Genomic DNA, 16543 nt, shown 5'->3' on the forward strand with positions numbered 1-16543 from the left:
TGTATTACTGTAGTATGGATCTTTGTCTCTTTTGGGGAGAGGAATTGATACCAGTGAATTCTGTGATATATTGGGTATTGCAGTAAAAAGAGAATGAGATTGAATTAGATTGTATTGTACTTGTGTTATCTGATTCTGACTACATGATTGATATTGATATATCGAACAAGTACAGAGTTGTTATAGATTCTTGCCAGGAGATGGGAAATGGCCGATGAACGAATGATATACGGTAAGGATTCTCGATTTTGAATTCCTTGATATCCGTATTATGTATGATTCGATGATTATCGAAAAGAATGGAGTAATTCCTTATGTATTCGGTTGATTACTGAAGTTGAGCCTATCTGGAAATGATTTGTCAGTAGCAGGAGAGTTGCTATAGTCGTTCCAGATGAAATTTCGGATTTATCTTATATCAGGGAGAGCGACTTCAGCCTTGATTTGATAGCAGGTATGGATTCCATTTTAGACTTCTGTACAGAATGATATTGATTGAATTGAAAGAACTGAAATGTCAGTTAGAAGATTTACTGCCTGAGAGTTAGAGTTACATCTGATTATGTATTTCTCTGGGAAATACTTCAGTTTGGTGTATGGGTTGATAAATCCTGTGTTCCGAAGTGTTCTGATGACCTTATGCTCGTTTTATCTATGATATTTTGATATATTCGCAGCGTATGATTGATTGAATCGAACAGTTGAAATTGGTATTGAATATTCTGGGAACTGAGATTGTTGTATACAGAAATTGTTCGGCTATGAATTCAAATTGCAACAGATTATATTCGAAGTCTGTGATATCTGAAGATAGTATACTGATTGATTGTAGCACAGTTGAGACAGTGATCAGATTGTTCAGAAATTGATTTCGATAGTCAGAACAGTGTGTCAATCAGAATACCAGGTAGGTAATGCTTTATTTTATATAATTAGCTGATTGGTTTGTGCCAGATACTTCGAATTGAAATAACAGGTATTGTCAGAGGCACACAGTAGTAGAGTCAGTGTTATTCTGATAACACGAGATGTGTGATAATTCGAACGGACAGTTTTGATGTAAACAAACGAAATCAGTTATGTCAGAATTTGTGTTGAAATGTCTAAATCGCTGACAGATGAAGACAGGAAGATAGAAATCAGGAGATTGAATATACAGATTATCGATTCCTGAATAGAAATATGAGTATAATTCTATGGATCTGGTGATAGACTTACCGAAATCGTGCCAAGAATGTACCAGGATGTGGTTATGATTGAACGATTGTTCAAATCGGCATATGTTTATTGTACAGGATAACGTACAGATATGACAAGACGACTGAGAGGTATGTCAGAAAAGGGGTCAGATGGTATTGAATGCCAGAGTTAATTATATCATACCGTGATTTTTGGTTGATTTTAAACTTTTGGCAGAATGTATAACATGATTTTTATCTATGAATTATAGATTGACAGATAGTCGGAGCGAACTATCTAGATACTGGAGGATATCCAGGAACTGTAGTGCTGAATTTTAACACTAGTGACCTGATGTCTTGTCATTTTATGAATTATTGTACAATAATAGCTATTAGATGAATATTGAAATAGTTTATTCGAGGCATTGTACAGTGAGTACTGCAGATTTCCGCTGAATGGGAATGATATTACGGTGATATCTGAGATTGCATTTGATAACAGCTGATGATATTGATTGGGCATGAGCTGTTGATTGGTATATACGGATGTTGTATAGCCAATATTTGCAATTAATTTTATCAGAATGGTTTGATAGAATGAATTTGCCAAAGTAACCTCTAGTATACATTTCTTCCTTATCTGATTTGATTGCCTGTGATTTCGAGGATGAAATCATATCTTAGAGGGGAGAAATGTAAGGCCCGAGATTTGATATCGTGTTAAATTACGATTATTGATTTTAATCGAGACGATTATGAGAGGGACTAACCGAGACACGAATTGAGATCGCGTGTGAAAATTATTGTGCGAGGGCAGTAGCATCGGCGCACATGCGCGACCGGATGCGCGCACATGCGCCAACCAGGCAGAAGACCTCGCGCATATGCGCGGAAGATGTCGCGCATATGCGCGAGCCTGTGCAAGAGAAGTCCAGAGGACCTCGCGCATATGCGCGGAAATGAGTCGCGCATATGCGCGAGCTGCCAAGGCCGAGACCCGTAGGTCTCGCGCATATGCGCCAGTAATGTCGCGCATATGCGAGAGTCATGCAAAAGGAAAAATCGACATGTGGTGTATTATGCAACGTTGGTAATATATATATATATATATATATATATATATAATATGTACATGCAAATATTTCCTCAGAAAAGAACCGAGGGTCTCCGAAGGAAAAAATTGATCTTGTGCTTCAAGTTACAATCGTTCAAAATCCGTCTGTCCGAATTGTAATCTGACTTCAGTACGGCAATCCTATCGACGTAGGCTACAACTGGACGTAAGTTTTGTTACGTTTTGACATGTTCTGAAATTATGATGTTGTCAGAATTGAATAGGAATCATATATGGTGTTTCTGATACAGTGGACATCGTATAATCGAAGTCAGATTAAAGAACAGACTGGTTATGTAATTGTTATGAATTTTAGAGTCGATTTGATTGAGAATCGATATCAGATTTATATCATCGTTGAGATTATGATTTCTACCGATATTAATTATGAGTTCTGGTATTATATCTGCGGTGTTGAAATTGACGAGGTTATCGAGACTGTATTGTTATACCGTCGAAACATCAGTTGATTGATATTGATCAGATTCGGTATTGATTTAGATGGTATTGTGATATCATATGTCGATTGGCATTGATCAGATTATGTTTTAATTTGAGTATTAATCAGAACAGGTTTTTAACTGAGTTATATACTGATATTGTATCTATTCGATTGTCGTTATCAGATTGGATATGGACAGAGTTGACTTCAATACTTCGTCTTCGTCGGACCGAGAAGATAAATGTATAAATTAATGTTGAGTTGGGATTGCACAACTCGAGTGAGGTTTGGCTCGAGTTTCCCTAATCACATACTTTACCTTATTGTATTGATTTGATTGATGTACTTGTTCTCTTGACTTATAGACAGCAGGTACTAGACGAGTAATCTTGTGACAGAAGTGCCTGATAGTGGTGGGATCGCCACGGGCACATTGCACGATGTCACAAGATAGTGTATTGGCGATAGTGCCAAAGTCTGTCACCGGATGATTGGCTATCGATGTGGATAGAAATGTGGCTTCTTCTATTACTGGTGATCGGTACTGTATCGATGTGGATAGAATGTAACTCTTCTATTACTGATGATCGATATCATATCGATGTGGATAGAATTGGAGTTTCTTCTATTACTGGTGATCGATACTATATCGATGTGGATAGAATCAGAGCTTCTTCTATTACTGGTGATCGATACCCTATCGACGTGGATAGAACTGGAGTCTTTTCTATTAATATTGGTCGACATGGGAATGCTAACTTCTGGAAACCGAGATCCTAGACTAGGATTGAGTCTAGTCTTAAATGTGAAGTCATGAGTCTAATTGACTTTTTATATTGAGTTATGTTGATTATGTTCTGAATATGGTACGTGATGAAATATGTTCCTGATGATGGTACATGTTTAGAATATGATTTATTCTTGATGTGGATTTATATTCTGATCTGAATACATGTTAGACATATCTGTTATATGCTTTTATATTGTTTTTATGATTGCATGTATACATGATTTATAATGAGAATATAATTCTCACCGGAGTTATCCGGCTGTTGTCTTGTTTGTATGTGTGCATGGCAACATGTGGGATAGGATCAGGGTCAAGAAGAGAAAGAGGCTGGACTAGATAGCGTGGAGATCCGGGCTTCGAAGCAACTTAGGATTCAGCACTGATATATAGTTGAACCTAGTTGAATTATTGTAGATAATACAAGATTTGTATATTTATGTTTAATATGTAATTTGAATTGAATTACATTACGTTTCCGCTTTGTATTTTAAAAAAAAAATTAGACCCTGTTTATTATAATTGTTTGAACCATTCCTAAAGACGATTAAGGAATTAATTAGCGTCCGGATCCCCACAATCTGAACCATCTAAATCCTGTGGGGACAGTGCCCCCACAGGTAGGATCGAACGAACCCTGATAGTCGGATGACTACCTACCAACTAGCACCTAAGTAGCCATCAAGACGGTTTTTTAAAATTAATTTTTATAATATTTAATGACATTATATATTAATATTTTTAAATTATTTTTATTTTTGGACATTAAATCATTGTTTGATTTTTTGCATGACTTTTATTGATATGTATAAAAAATTTCATAGATCCATATGGATTTTATAAATTATTATTGTGATTTTTTTTTTGAATTGAACTAATAGTTGAGCGTAAATAATTTTTATTTATTTAAGTTTTTATATCAATATAAATATTTTTTGCTTATTGATTTAATTTATGAAAGACAATAAAGAAGTCAATATTCAATATATTGCATTTCAAATCAATTCAACATTATTATTTCCTGATATGTGTTGATAAACTTTTGAAAATTATGTATTAATCATATATATATAAATGAATATATGAATTTTAGATATTTCGCAATTAAATGTTCATCCAAATCTTTAGGTTGAATTAAAGATAATTTTTAATATTTTATAGTTGTATTTTAGGTTTTAATTCTTATACTTGATATAATTTCATTGTGTCATTAAAAGTACATTTTAAATAGATCTAAACATTTGTAGAAGTGGACCTGTATATATTTAAAAGTTTAGTGGTATTCAATCTAAACGTTTATAAAATTTTAAAATGTCGATTTTGTAAACCCGATTCCAAATTGGGTCAAATGGAGCAAAAGGTTTGCCTATTAGCCCCTCGCTTTTCTTTGACTGCTCAAAAGTAAAAGATTCATAGGAGTGGGAATTGGACACTTGACTTATTATTATTCTGTATTTCATATTTCATTAAATTCCCAATTTCATAACTTTTACTATAATGGGGATTAAAAATAAGAGTTGTTAGTTAAAAAAGGAAAAGAAGAAGAGTTGTTATTCGAAGCTACACAATTTTTTTTTTCACATTAGTGTCAGAAAGAGCAACAGCAGCATGCGGTGGAATGTAATGGCCAAATCATATCAGTAATTCACACCGTACAACGTGGTACTTTTTCGCAGCAGCTATTCTCTCACTTTCCTCAAAAAGAGAATGTTGCAATAACTAGACTCAGAACCATGAAAACAATGTAGAGGCCAACAAGGCAGAAACCCCAGAATCTAGGCACTCGAAATCTGCTCCAAGTTACCACTAACAAAGATCCCATCAAGCTCAAGATCAAGAAAACAAATGCCACTACAATACTCGTGTGGAAATGAAGCTCATAAGCCTCGGGAAATACAGTAGCAGTCTGTATCACTAGACCAGTTCCGAGTCCAAAAAGCATATTAAACATCGGCCCGGCAAAGCATCCAGCCATAGCCATAGCCGGCTGCCCAGCTTTAGCTACCGCTACATCAGCAACAAGATCACCGACAGAATTTCCCCAGGCAAGAACTGTCAACCCAAGAAGTGAAGCAGGCAATTTTAGAAGTACACCAAGAGCCTCCAGGCAGTTGAGCAATTCACCTGCTGTGGTGGAAATCCAGAACACGCTCATGATAAAAGCAACCACCACCGCCAGCATTTGCTGGGATTTCGGAGCTTCTTTTTGGACTGTGTAATGAAGAATAGCTAAAGAGAAGCTTCCACAAAAGACAACAAACCAAAGAGGTAGATGAGTGTTCGGAAGAAGAAAGATAATCGGGTGGTCAAAAGGCATAAATGATTTGCAAGAGTATAAAACCACAAGTGGACAAAGAGCAATATTGGCAGATTGATAAAATCTGCTCCATTCAGCTGGTGAAGTCTGAGGGATGGTGAGTTTTAGAAGTATTGACACAGGAATTTCCCATGCCAGTGACATCTGTACAAAACAAAGAATATTTAATCAAACTAAAATGGTCAGTACACATTATAAGAGGTTTAATTATGATAAAAACAACAGATTTAGAAAAAATCCAACTTAGCTTGATATAGCATCAGGGAGTGTGTGAAATTAGGTGATAAGATTATTCACACTTCTTGAGAAAGGGATTAGCTCATCAAATCAAGGTATTTTATTCGATATAATATATGCCCCTCTTTATGTTTATCAATCATCTATTATCCGACGAAAAAGTAAAATAAAACATATTATGTAGCAGCATAAAAAGGAAATGATTTTAACTTGGCTCATTCAATGTAAAACAAAGTAAACTCTATCTCAAGACTTTGAATGATTAAAGATTTTCCTTTGGGCACCAATAATAATGTGGGAATTGGACCGGATAATTCAGATTTGGGTCGGGTATGCGACATGTCCCACGAGCAAATATTTCTACATACAGATTTTATATTTGTCTCCCAACCAATCATCTTATTTACTATTTGTTACATCATATTTCATTCCTCATTCTTCCAAATCAAATCATTTTCAGCCTCCTAAATGTTAATAATTGAAACTCTTCTGCAGATCATAAAAGCTAGTTTCAAAACCTGCCCAATTGTTTCAGCCTAGATAATCAAGATATTTGGTTTTTTCAACTCAAGAAATTTCAAAAGCTCAATCTTTTTTATTTTCAAATTACAAACACTTCAAAAATTCTAGAATGGTTTATTCAACCATCCCTTTCGAATATTTGCTTATTGTGGGTAAGCAATTGCCTTACTATCCTATCTGGCTGCTTATGTCACTTACTTGAAATATAATGCTTCGTATGTCGTGTGATTTAAACTTTCGAGTTACACCATTGCTAATTACTATGACTTTTGATGGTACAACATGCAATTCAATAATTGTAATCCAAGACGACGTCGTGAGTTCAAGTCCCATGGGTTGAAGGGGCAATAGGTAAGAACTGCTTAAATGGCATAACAGCCGAAACGTACGATTTGGACTTAAAACATATAGTTTTTTGGTACAATAGCATGCTTTGACAAAAAGTCTCAGTAACAGAGAAATGCAGTAGCGACTCCCGATTACCTCTATTGTTCAGGACAAGACAAATGTAATAGCTACTACAGCAAAGATAGAAACTGATTCCTCATCCTGCTTTTGTTAAAAGGAAAAAACGTGGCATCCAAAAAGATAAACACCAACATATCCTCAAGACTTTCAAAATTTTAAAATCATCTAGCCTCCAGTAATCCCTCAAATCATAACAGAAGTGGACAAAAGGGAGATGATTACAATTTTCCAGCACTTCAATTACGTTTTATCATAAATGCATCTTCTCCAGAATAATGGTAGTACTTGGTCGGGCTTTCAACTTAAATAAACTAAAAAAAATTGATAATATTTTTGTAGCAATTTCCTAGATCATTTCGAGATAGTAGCTGCATATGAATTTCAAGAGGTGTTTAATACAAAAGCAGATTTATTATTGTGATTATAAGGAAAAAGTGAAGTGGTATACCGATTCCTAGCAAGGTAAGGGTAAAGTTTAACTGAAAAAGTCTTTCAAAATATATGTCAAATAGTCCTAACAATTTTATGAACTGATAGGATAAAATAACATGCACGGAAGAAATCCTTAATTTAGATGCAACCAATAGTTATAAAACGGCTCAGAATGGCAATCCCATCACACTGTCAATTCACACCTACACGTGGACAATTGATTACTGGACAAAACTAAGTTTAAGGTATATGGAGTAAATGTCTAGGCTTTCATTTCATCAACAATGGTACACTCTGGACAAGAAACCACCACGATTTACTATAAGCTGACATCTCCCCATTGGCACTCCCATGGTCAAATAATTAATACCATTCAACTTAGAGTGTGATCTTTTGGTTGAGATAGATCACATAGTTCAAGTATAAGCTAACAAGTATAAGCTAACCATCTCTTCCAATTGCAAAATAAATTGTGACATTAGTCTACACAGCATGAAACTCTTTATACTTCCACAAGTTGCTACTGAGAATTAAATTCTTTTATAATCCAAAGTGATTTCTTATAACTATTAAGGTTAATCTTGCCTAGAAAATAATCCTTTGGAATAGCAATAGCAAGCTATACTTTCTGACAATATTATGATATCACCGAGTAAAATTTCTCTGTGCATATTTTTAAGCTACATGTATGCAATAAACGATCCACATGTACAAAGAAAAAGATGTCCATCCTGCTGTTTATTTAAATAAATAACACAAACAATCAATTATATTATTGTGCTTTAACTTTTAATGGAAGACAGCACAAGTTAGGGAGATGCTGGCTTTTCAGTAAATTTCTTGAACTTTGACATTATCATAATGATATAAGAACATAAAATTTATCATTCTTCTGAGTTCTGATAAAATCGAGCATTAAATTTTTATTATGAGAAAAAGAAGCAAGTTTCTAGTCTTGCTCATACTTTCACTTTCAAGATACTGAAGCAGTAACTGATCTGGCAGTGCGTTACTGTGACTTCCGTACAAAGAGGGTTAACTACAAAATTCACATGAATCCATCAACAAATGCATATAACTTTACAGCACTGATAAGTGAACATAAATTTTTAAGAAATGAACAAGAGATCATAGGTTTTTAGGACTAAATTTTGAGCTCAAGCATCTCCCACATGCAGTAATTAAATACTAAAATTACTAATGTTTTAGTATTGGAACAAAATTCGATCCATTACGAAAGCATACCTTTGCAAAGGCTTTCAAGAAGCCAAACCTGGGCTCCCCTCTAATTTGTAATCTGCTTGTAACTTCACCATTTTCACAATCTAACTCCTCCAACACTCCGCTCAGTGTCTCTCTATTAGAGACCAACTGCACCTCCTCAACAACGGAGATATTCATCTTCTTACCACTATCATATCCCAAATCCATGGAAAACACAATCCCAACAAAGAAAAGGTAGAATACAACAAAACCAACCGCTTGCCATAAAAAAATCTCAGCGCTCAAGTACACGTAGAACAGAAATAATGCAGCAGTCAAGTAAAACAAGACATCCCTGACGAAAGGTGCGGGGTCAACGGCAAAGGGCGCAGCGTAGATAGCGACGCAACCGACTACTAAAGCAGAGACAAAAGTCCCCGCAGAAAGAATAGCACCAAACCCAGTTCTGGCTTGTCCCCCCCTAACAGCAGCCACGGATGCAAACACATCGGGAGCCCCATTGCCGAGAGCTAAAAGCGTGACGGCGCCCATTGAAGGGGAGAGCTTCAGATGCTTGGCCAGCTTGGTGACGACGACGGAGAAGTAATCTTGGGCCGTTCTGACCAGGATGTAGAACTGAATAAAAAGAATGAAAACGAGGAAAGGAACAGAGAAAAATGGGTTGCTAGCAAAGAGGCAGAAATGGAAGGAGGGATAATCGAAGAGACCATCGGAGGATGTGAAATTGAAAGGCGAGCAGATTGAGGTAGCATTTAAGGCGACGGAGAGGGACCTGCGGTGGACTAAGAAAGATGTGGAGGGGTGAATAGAAGGATCTGGGCGGGGGAGGAGAAGGAAGAAAAGGAGAGCACTGAAGAGGATCAGTGAGATTGCGGCGTTGTTAAGGACAAAGCTGGTGCTGAAGGCCATGCCATTCCAGTTTCCGAGGACTACTTGTTTCTTGCCTATACGCTGTTTGTGTTCCAGTATATTTAATTATTTGTTATTTAACCTTATAATAATTTTTACAAGTCAAATAAAATATAAAAAAATAGGGATCTCACAAATTACTACTGTGTGACGGATTTTTTTTTGTCATATATAAAAAAATATTACTTTTAATGTAAGAGTATTATTTTTTTAATCTCGCAAGTCGAATGCAAAACACAAAGGAGAGACCGTTTTTTTTTCCGATTTCTAAGAGCTTTACTTCATATTTTTTGCAAAAAGAATCTAGATTTATCTGAAGAATACATAGCAGTGCCCTCAACCCTCCCATCCAAGATCATAGATTTTCCTATGATCATGTAAGTCATAAATAACAACATTAAAGCACACAGTTTTCAGCCTTCATATAGAGGCCAGTTCTACAAATTTACTGTAAAATGCGAGTCTGAACTTCGATGCCAATTCGCAAGTTCTTCTGATTTAGTGTAGAGTGGCGAATCTAAACTCAAATTCTATAAATCTTCCATGGTTAAAACAATATTCTCAATACAGACGAGAATAAAACCACCTTTTAAACTCCTGAATTTGTTACTCCCCCGCATGTATCTTTAACTCTCGTAACACTAAATTACAGAAAATGCCACAAGACAAGATAGTTATTTTATCTATACGCCTCAGGTAAGCGGTAGCCATTCATCACTATTTTGTCAACAAACATCTTTCCAGTCTTCGGCATGACATGCCAATGCAATGTTAAGTTGAACTCTTTACCTCGTAGATTTCTCCCCTACGCCACAAGAGAATATGCATCAAAAGACCGAATCAAAAGATTAGGTATGAATGCATAAAACGGTACACACGTCACTCACTTGGTCAATAAAACGATATTTGTTTGTTGTGTGAATCCAAAACTTTGCATGTTCTTTGGAAGGTATGATACCGTCCCACAATGACACCTACAAAATTGAATTCCAATCATTTAGAGATTCGTCCCACATAGAAATACAATATTTTAAGGTACTCGAGCTCTCCTGATAGAGTTTTACAACGAGACAAACATTGTCTAGGGAATACTATGCATTAGTTTGGACATCAACTTTCTTTCTATCCAATAAATGGAGAAATATAAATCGACTAAAATAAAGAATATATATTAGAAGGGTCTGAGTGGTCCAGAGGCAAACAGAGAAACAATTTCAGTAATCCAGATGCCATCCAGTGTCAAATCAATTCATACATCATCTTTCCTTTTTGTTTCCTACATTTATTTCTTTTACGCAATCTCTCCAGTATCAAATCAATTCACACATCATCTTTATCTTTTTGTCTCCTACATTTATTTCGTTTTTGAAATCTTTCAAATGAGATAGATCAGTTACGAAGTCTCCCCATCTATGTGCTGAGGACAAACTGGAAAGAAAGTCAAAATCCTTTTACCCAAGTCTAAGAGTGCCCAAGCATCAAATAGTTTATCGATAAAGTACATCTAGAAACAATTTTAACAAATCCAAGGACTAGTCTTCAGATAACATATGTGCTTGCTTCTGTGATGCTTTCATTCTTGAAATTCTAAATAGACCATAATAAGAACCATGTTATTACAAGGCCATAACAGAACAATAGCATAGAGATATCTGCAGAGTATATGTCTCAAGTGCAAGAAATACTCTGGTAACAAGAAGACATTTCAGTTAGGCCACTAATTTCTACAGTGATCAAACCATGAGCAGATTACATACAGTAGATTTGAGAGAGAGAATTAACAGCATAATGAATTCTGTAAGAATTAAAAAAAACTCATGAATTGGTATACACCTGATTCAGCGAATTCTTTGGTGTTTCATATTCAGCAGCTAAAAATACAAAGACCTGCAAATTCAAGAAGAGATGTTGTCACATTAAATGAACTTAAATGCCATCAAGAGCTCATAAATCCAAAATTCTAGCATCTGACAGTTGACATTATGTTCATATCCATTTTTTATGAACTTCCTACGTGAGATATTTTACATATGAAATAGTTAAAAATTGTGTGTTAACATAAAAAGTCAAAATTTGCTGAAGAAAGTAAAAGAAGAATTTTCAACACTAACACTTACCGAAAAGAATAATATAGATACAAGAAAGCATATAAAAAAAGAAACATCGAGGCTCCAGCCTGAGAACTATGATAATTTATGAAGGCTAACAGAAGACAAAAGAAGATACCATGGATATGCATAAAATGGAGAATTTAAAATAATTTCTATAAAGCTCGAAAAATTTACTAATGATGGGTCCGGGAATTTTCATTCATGCTAAGGAGGGAAAGGCACGGAATGGAAATTTTTTAACATTAAAATACTAGATATATTTATTTTAGCTGAAAACGAAAAGGAAAATGAGATACAGGTAGATGCACACACTTTATTTCAGGTATTTGAGTAGGAGCTGGGACAGCTGGTCAGATCACACCCATAAGCCTGTCCTTGCACCCTATATGTCACTACCTAAAACAGGAGCCCTGGAATAAGCATGAAAGAGAGATGCAAAACATAACCTTCCATATTTTTATTGCATATCCTACAATCAATAATTACTTGAGCAAACCACGTGGCATGTTCCATTGCATGTGTGTTACTTCCAGCGACCAGACAACAACTAAACTATGCCCATAAAAGTCAGATGGATAGGCAATGACAATGTTCTACTATTTGAACTTCATCTCATTACTAAACCAATCTTTGTGACTACGTTAAAAGCCAAACCCATGAAAATCATGGATTATTCACAGAAAGCAAATAGTCCTCACTATCCACATTGAATATCACCAATAGTATCAAGTGAACAAACTATAGGTAGTCAAAGTTCAAAAATCAACAAAATATTCCACATACTAAGTTAGCAACAAACCTGCTTTGTATTCCATGTAAATAATGACTGCAAGTTAGCAGATATATTCAATGTCAGGCTGACCTGTATGATACAAAAATCCTTATTAGTCAACCAGGTATGTTCCAAGAAATTGACCACGACTTTGCAAATTAAGCACTGCTAAACCTTTTGCAAGTTATTTTCTGTACAAGCACCATTAACTTATCAGGATAATCCCCATCCATTAGTCAAAATACAGAGCTAGTAATCCAAGTTTTGTTTGCAAAAAGGAAAGAAACATATGCAAGAGACTGGGATGAAAGAAAACAAAATTCTCAATCAAGCTGTTACTTCCTTATAACTTTTCTTTGCTAGAGGTAGTGACTAGTGAGTGAGGAAGAGTAAAATCCTTAAGCTTCATCTCCTTAAGCTTTATCACCTTATACTTAACCAAACCTAAGGACACGTTTGCTAATCATCAACACCTCCAACTCCGACTACGTTCGAAACTATGATCATAAACTAAGACTTTTAGAAATGATACAAGGCCTATAGTTAGGATTAAGAAAAACATTTTAACAGAGTGTAAATTTGATCCAAAGTTCAATGTTATAAAAAGTAACACACATTAAAAGTCCAAGTACAGAAACTTTGACTTGTACAAAGGTGAAATTTTGCACGGGAAAGGAAGAACAAGAGAATGAAAATGTATGCATGCAATACAAATCGAGTAAAGTCAGAGTATGCATAACGACAATCGAACTTTGAGTGCAAGATATACTGACGTAGCGACCAGAATGTACAAAAATAACAGGAAAATAGAAACAGATTATGATGAAATAAATATGAGGGAAAATTAACATAGTTCATATGCTAATATACAAGCGGAACTCCCAGAATATCGGACACACAAAATAAACAAATAAAAGCCGTCCCAATAGCCTGACTTACCTCCTCGTCTCCATCGGGTTTCTTCTGGAACCAATTAATATTCAAAACCTAAAACTCACAAGTAAAAAAATCGAAATGAACAACATTATCAAAAAGGGGCGAATTAACAATTATCAACAATTAAACATATTTATGCATACAATTATATATACCTGAACTTCAGAGGTGGGGGTCGGCGAATTAAAATTGTCAGATACAGAGTCCATAGCGCACATCAAAGCGAGAATGGTGATGGCGAACGTTAGCAAAGCATTAGCTCTGTACCCAAAAGAGTGCATTTTTGTCCCTGATTGAGTATACATAATCGGAGAAAGAAAAAATAAAGGTAAATCTTGAGTAGAATCAAATAAAAAGGAATAGAAAATCGTCAGACTCTTGAAATCTCGCAACATTTGTTCTGAAGCGACAATGAATCTTTTTACCTTGTGAATCGTAGGTGTTGGCGGAGACTGAAACCGATCGGACGACGAGTGCAGGCTTGAGAAGACTCGAACGAGAGAAAAATGGTGACTATATGGGCTGGGCCCAACTTAAGCAATTATTTCCATGCTATTGGGCTGAACTCTTTTATCTTTAATTATAAGAATGGGCTCATTAATCCACGTCATCAATCAAATATATCATTATAATATTAAAATATTTCACATTCCACGCAGTAACCAAATATTTATGATTCTCACTATTATTTTATTACAAAATCCATTTATTTTTTTTAAAATAAAATAATTTATATTTTCTAAAGTTTTTCTTTAGAATTTGGTAAAAAAATATTTGAAAAATTAATAATTTATTTTTCGAAAATCGGAACGAATTAAGACAGACAGCCCAGCCAGAAAGCAAAGTCCCCTCTCACTCCAAACATGGATTGTGCAGTTGCGGTATCGTGTAGAACAATATTAAATTCTCGGAATTCAAACCAAATAAACCATAAATTTGACCAATCTACTGATATCAAGATTGATCTCAAAATGCGATTTTGGCGACGAGGAAGAAAGCTCGTGTGAACATAAAAAGGAAAGGCAATACTTGATTAACACTACCACAAATTTGCACTGAGCTACAGAAAAATGTCACAAAGTAAACATAGGAAAACAAAAAAGGAACACAACAAAACAAAATTAACTAAAGCAAGACTACTTTCACATGACAGTGCAACTATCAGTGTTCTCATCACTGAAAATATGGGTGAATTTATCGTTTGCCGGAGGTGGAGGAGGCCCGTAGTTCATCCCCGGGTGCACAGGCCGATTGAACATCATCGTCGGATGGTACATATCGTTCCCATTCGGCCGTTGCTGATTCATCATCATCATCTGAGCCATGTATTGTTGTTGCTGTTGGTTATAAGGATTCCCATTTCCCAGGCCGAAGTGATCCGCCGCCGGTGGTCGCCATTGTGCCGCGCCAGGAAAATTCCCCATATGCGCAGGGGCAGGGAAATTACCCATCGGATAGTTAGGCATCATGCCTACATTTCCACCATTCAACCCTTTATGATTTGCATTGAACTCCTTGAATCCTTGGTGTTTATTGTCCATTTTTGGAACCGCGTCAAATTTCTCACCCCCTTTCTTGCCCCAGCTATCATTGTTTTTCCCATCATTCTTGCCGTTTTTCGCACCAGATTTACCATTTCCGACCACAAATCCTACTTTTTTACCACCTTTTTTACCACCCACTTGATCTTGATCTCCCTTCTCTGCCTTAATCTTACCACCGTTCTTCCGACCGCCATCTTTAGCCCCAGTTTTACCCAACATACCCTTCAGAAAGTCGAATCCGCCACCTTTCTTGCCATTTTTAGCTCCATTCTTGCCCTTCGAATGGCCGCCATTTGAAACTTTATTAGATACTTGATGACCAGTAACGGATTCCTCATCCGAATCATCGTCAAATTCATCGTCAAAATCATCATCATCAGAATCATCTTCGGACAAATTGAACTTGCCAGATTTATTATTACCTTTACCCAGAAATTTCATATCTTTCCAACCTTTAATATTCTGCTGCTGATGACCAATTTTCTGTTGATCTTTGCCACCCTTTTGAGATCTATTATCTTTGCCCCCATTACTCGGGTTTTCAAAGCGGATATTGTTGAGAAAATTTGCGGGATTCTGTCTATTTTGTACACCCAAGAACTCGGCATGTTTGCCTGATTTCTCAAGTTTCTCTATGAGAACTGCTGGATCAACATTCCCAGAAACAAAAACTTGTCCTTTCTCCACATCAATATTTACCTTATACACTCCTGAAAAGATAAAAAATTAAATCTTTGATCCATATTTTTGAACAGAACACTAAAGAAAAACACACGAGACAAACTAAAACTCGATTTCTTAACAAACACCAGCTGAACCCCACAACTTACCCTGAACCTGTTGCAGCTTCTTCTTGACCTTATCCTTACAGCCTTCACAGTGTATATTTACTCTAAGAACACAAGTCTGCAATTGAAAACAAACCAACACAACTAAATCATTAACAGAAACAAAAACCAGACAATTACCCCAAGTGGGCTGTTCACAAATCTTGAAGTAAAGAAACCCCTTAATTACCTGAACCTTCAACATATCTTGCTTATTCATTACTGATCTTTGGACCACAAAACAGGAAGAAAAAGAGATTACAAAAAGCTTAACAACAAAGGAACGAAGAATCTGAGAAGTTAGTATATATTTATAATATCATGATCCTGCAAAAGAGAAGCCGGGCTTTAACAAGATCAGTAACCGACTATTTCCTCGCTTGATTTTGTAGTCGGCCACTCTCTTTCGCAGTGAGCAAACAAAGGTGGAATAGGTTTACACAGAGCTAAGAAGGCGGTCGCAAGAATTTTAAAATATCGTCTCCAAAACAAACGAAAAACACATTTTTATTATAAAAAAAAAAATTCAATGGTAAAAAGTAAAAATTTCAAACTTTCAAAATTATCAAACTATACATTTTATAATATTTTTCTCTCAACTCAATTGTAATTTTTTCACAAATGATGAGGCTATTTATAGAATTTCTTTACAAATAATCCAAAAATAAATTCATCATTACATACATCATCACACACTAATTTTCAATTTTTACAACTCTT

General features: G+C 35.6%; 3 protein-coding genes across 3 annotated transcripts; all 3 read right to left on the reverse strand.

The window, feature by feature from the left end:
* Positions 1 to 5138: 5138 nt before the first annotated feature.
* On the reverse strand, positions 5139 to 9690 carry LOC142518276 (cation/calcium exchanger 5). Its single transcript, XM_075621021.1, has 2 exons — positions 8746 to 9690; positions 5139 to 5985 (listed from the first exon to the last, which is right to left on the reverse strand). The coding sequence occupies exons 1-2, from the start codon at positions 9631 to 9633 to the stop codon at positions 5221 to 5223; spliced, it is 1653 nt and encodes a 550-aa protein (XP_075477136.1). The 5' UTR covers positions 9634 to 9690; the 3' UTR covers positions 5139 to 5220.
* Positions 9691 to 10102: 412 nt separating this feature from the next.
* Positions 10103 to 13994, reverse strand: LOC142518939 (signal peptidase complex subunit 3B-like). Its single transcript, XM_075621797.1, has 7 exons — positions 13878 to 13994; positions 13608 to 13741; positions 13456 to 13503; positions 12544 to 12606; positions 11467 to 11520; positions 10521 to 10607; positions 10103 to 10438 (listed from the first exon to the last, which is right to left on the reverse strand). The coding sequence occupies exons 2-7, from the start codon at positions 13731 to 13733 to the stop codon at positions 10313 to 10315; spliced, it is 504 nt and encodes a 167-aa protein (XP_075477912.1). The 5' UTR covers positions 13734 to 13741; positions 13878 to 13994; the 3' UTR covers positions 10103 to 10312.
* Positions 13995 to 14456: 462 nt separating this feature from the next.
* Positions 14457 to 16315, reverse strand: LOC142518192 (uncharacterized). Its single transcript, XM_075620912.1, has 3 exons — positions 16014 to 16315; positions 15827 to 15902; positions 14457 to 15706 (listed from the first exon to the last, which is right to left on the reverse strand). Exons 1-3 carry the CDS (start codon positions 16041 to 16043, stop codon positions 14595 to 14597), a joined length of 1218 nt encoding a protein of 405 aa, XP_075477027.1. The 5' UTR covers positions 16044 to 16315; the 3' UTR covers positions 14457 to 14594.
* Positions 16316 to 16543: the final 228 nt, after the last annotated feature.

Source organism: Primulina tabacum, chromosome 11 (assembly GCF_025594145.1).
Source record: "Primulina tabacum isolate GXHZ01 chromosome 11, ASM2559414v2, whole genome shotgun sequence".
NCBI lineage: Eukaryota > Viridiplantae > Streptophyta > Magnoliopsida > Lamiales > Gesneriaceae > Primulina > Primulina tabacum.

Coding starts and splice junctions, on each gene's coding strand:
- LOC142518192 (XM_075620912.1), bottom strand. CDS start 16,043: ATGAATAAGCAAGATATGTTGAAGGTTCAG. Junction 15,903..16,013: donor AAGATATGTTGAAGGTTCAG/GTAATTAAGGGG, acceptor TTTCAATTGCAG/ACTTGTGTTCTTAGAGTAAA. Junction 15,707..15,826: donor GAAGCTGCAACAGGTTCAGG/GTAAGTTGTGGG, acceptor TTATCTTTTCAG/GAGTGTATAAGGTAAATATT.
- LOC142518939 (XM_075621797.1), bottom strand. CDS start 13,733: ATGCACTCTTTTGGGTACAGAGCTAATGCTTTGCTAACGTTCGCCATC. Junction 12,607..13,455: donor AACCCGATGGAGACGAGGAG/GTAAGTCAGGCT, acceptor TGTATCATACAG/GTCAGCCTGACATTGAATAT. Junction 10,608..11,466: donor CAAAGAATTCGCTGAATCAG/GTGTATACCAAT, acceptor TCAATTTTGTAG/GTGTCATTGTGGGACGGTAT.
- LOC142518276 (XM_075621021.1), bottom strand. CDS start 9,633: ATGGCCTTCAGCACCAGCTTTGTCCTTAACAACGCCGCAATCTCACTG. Junction 5,986..8,745: donor TCTTGAAAGCCTTTGCAAAG/GTATGCTTTCGT, acceptor TGTTTTGTACAG/ATGTCACTGGCATGGGAAAT.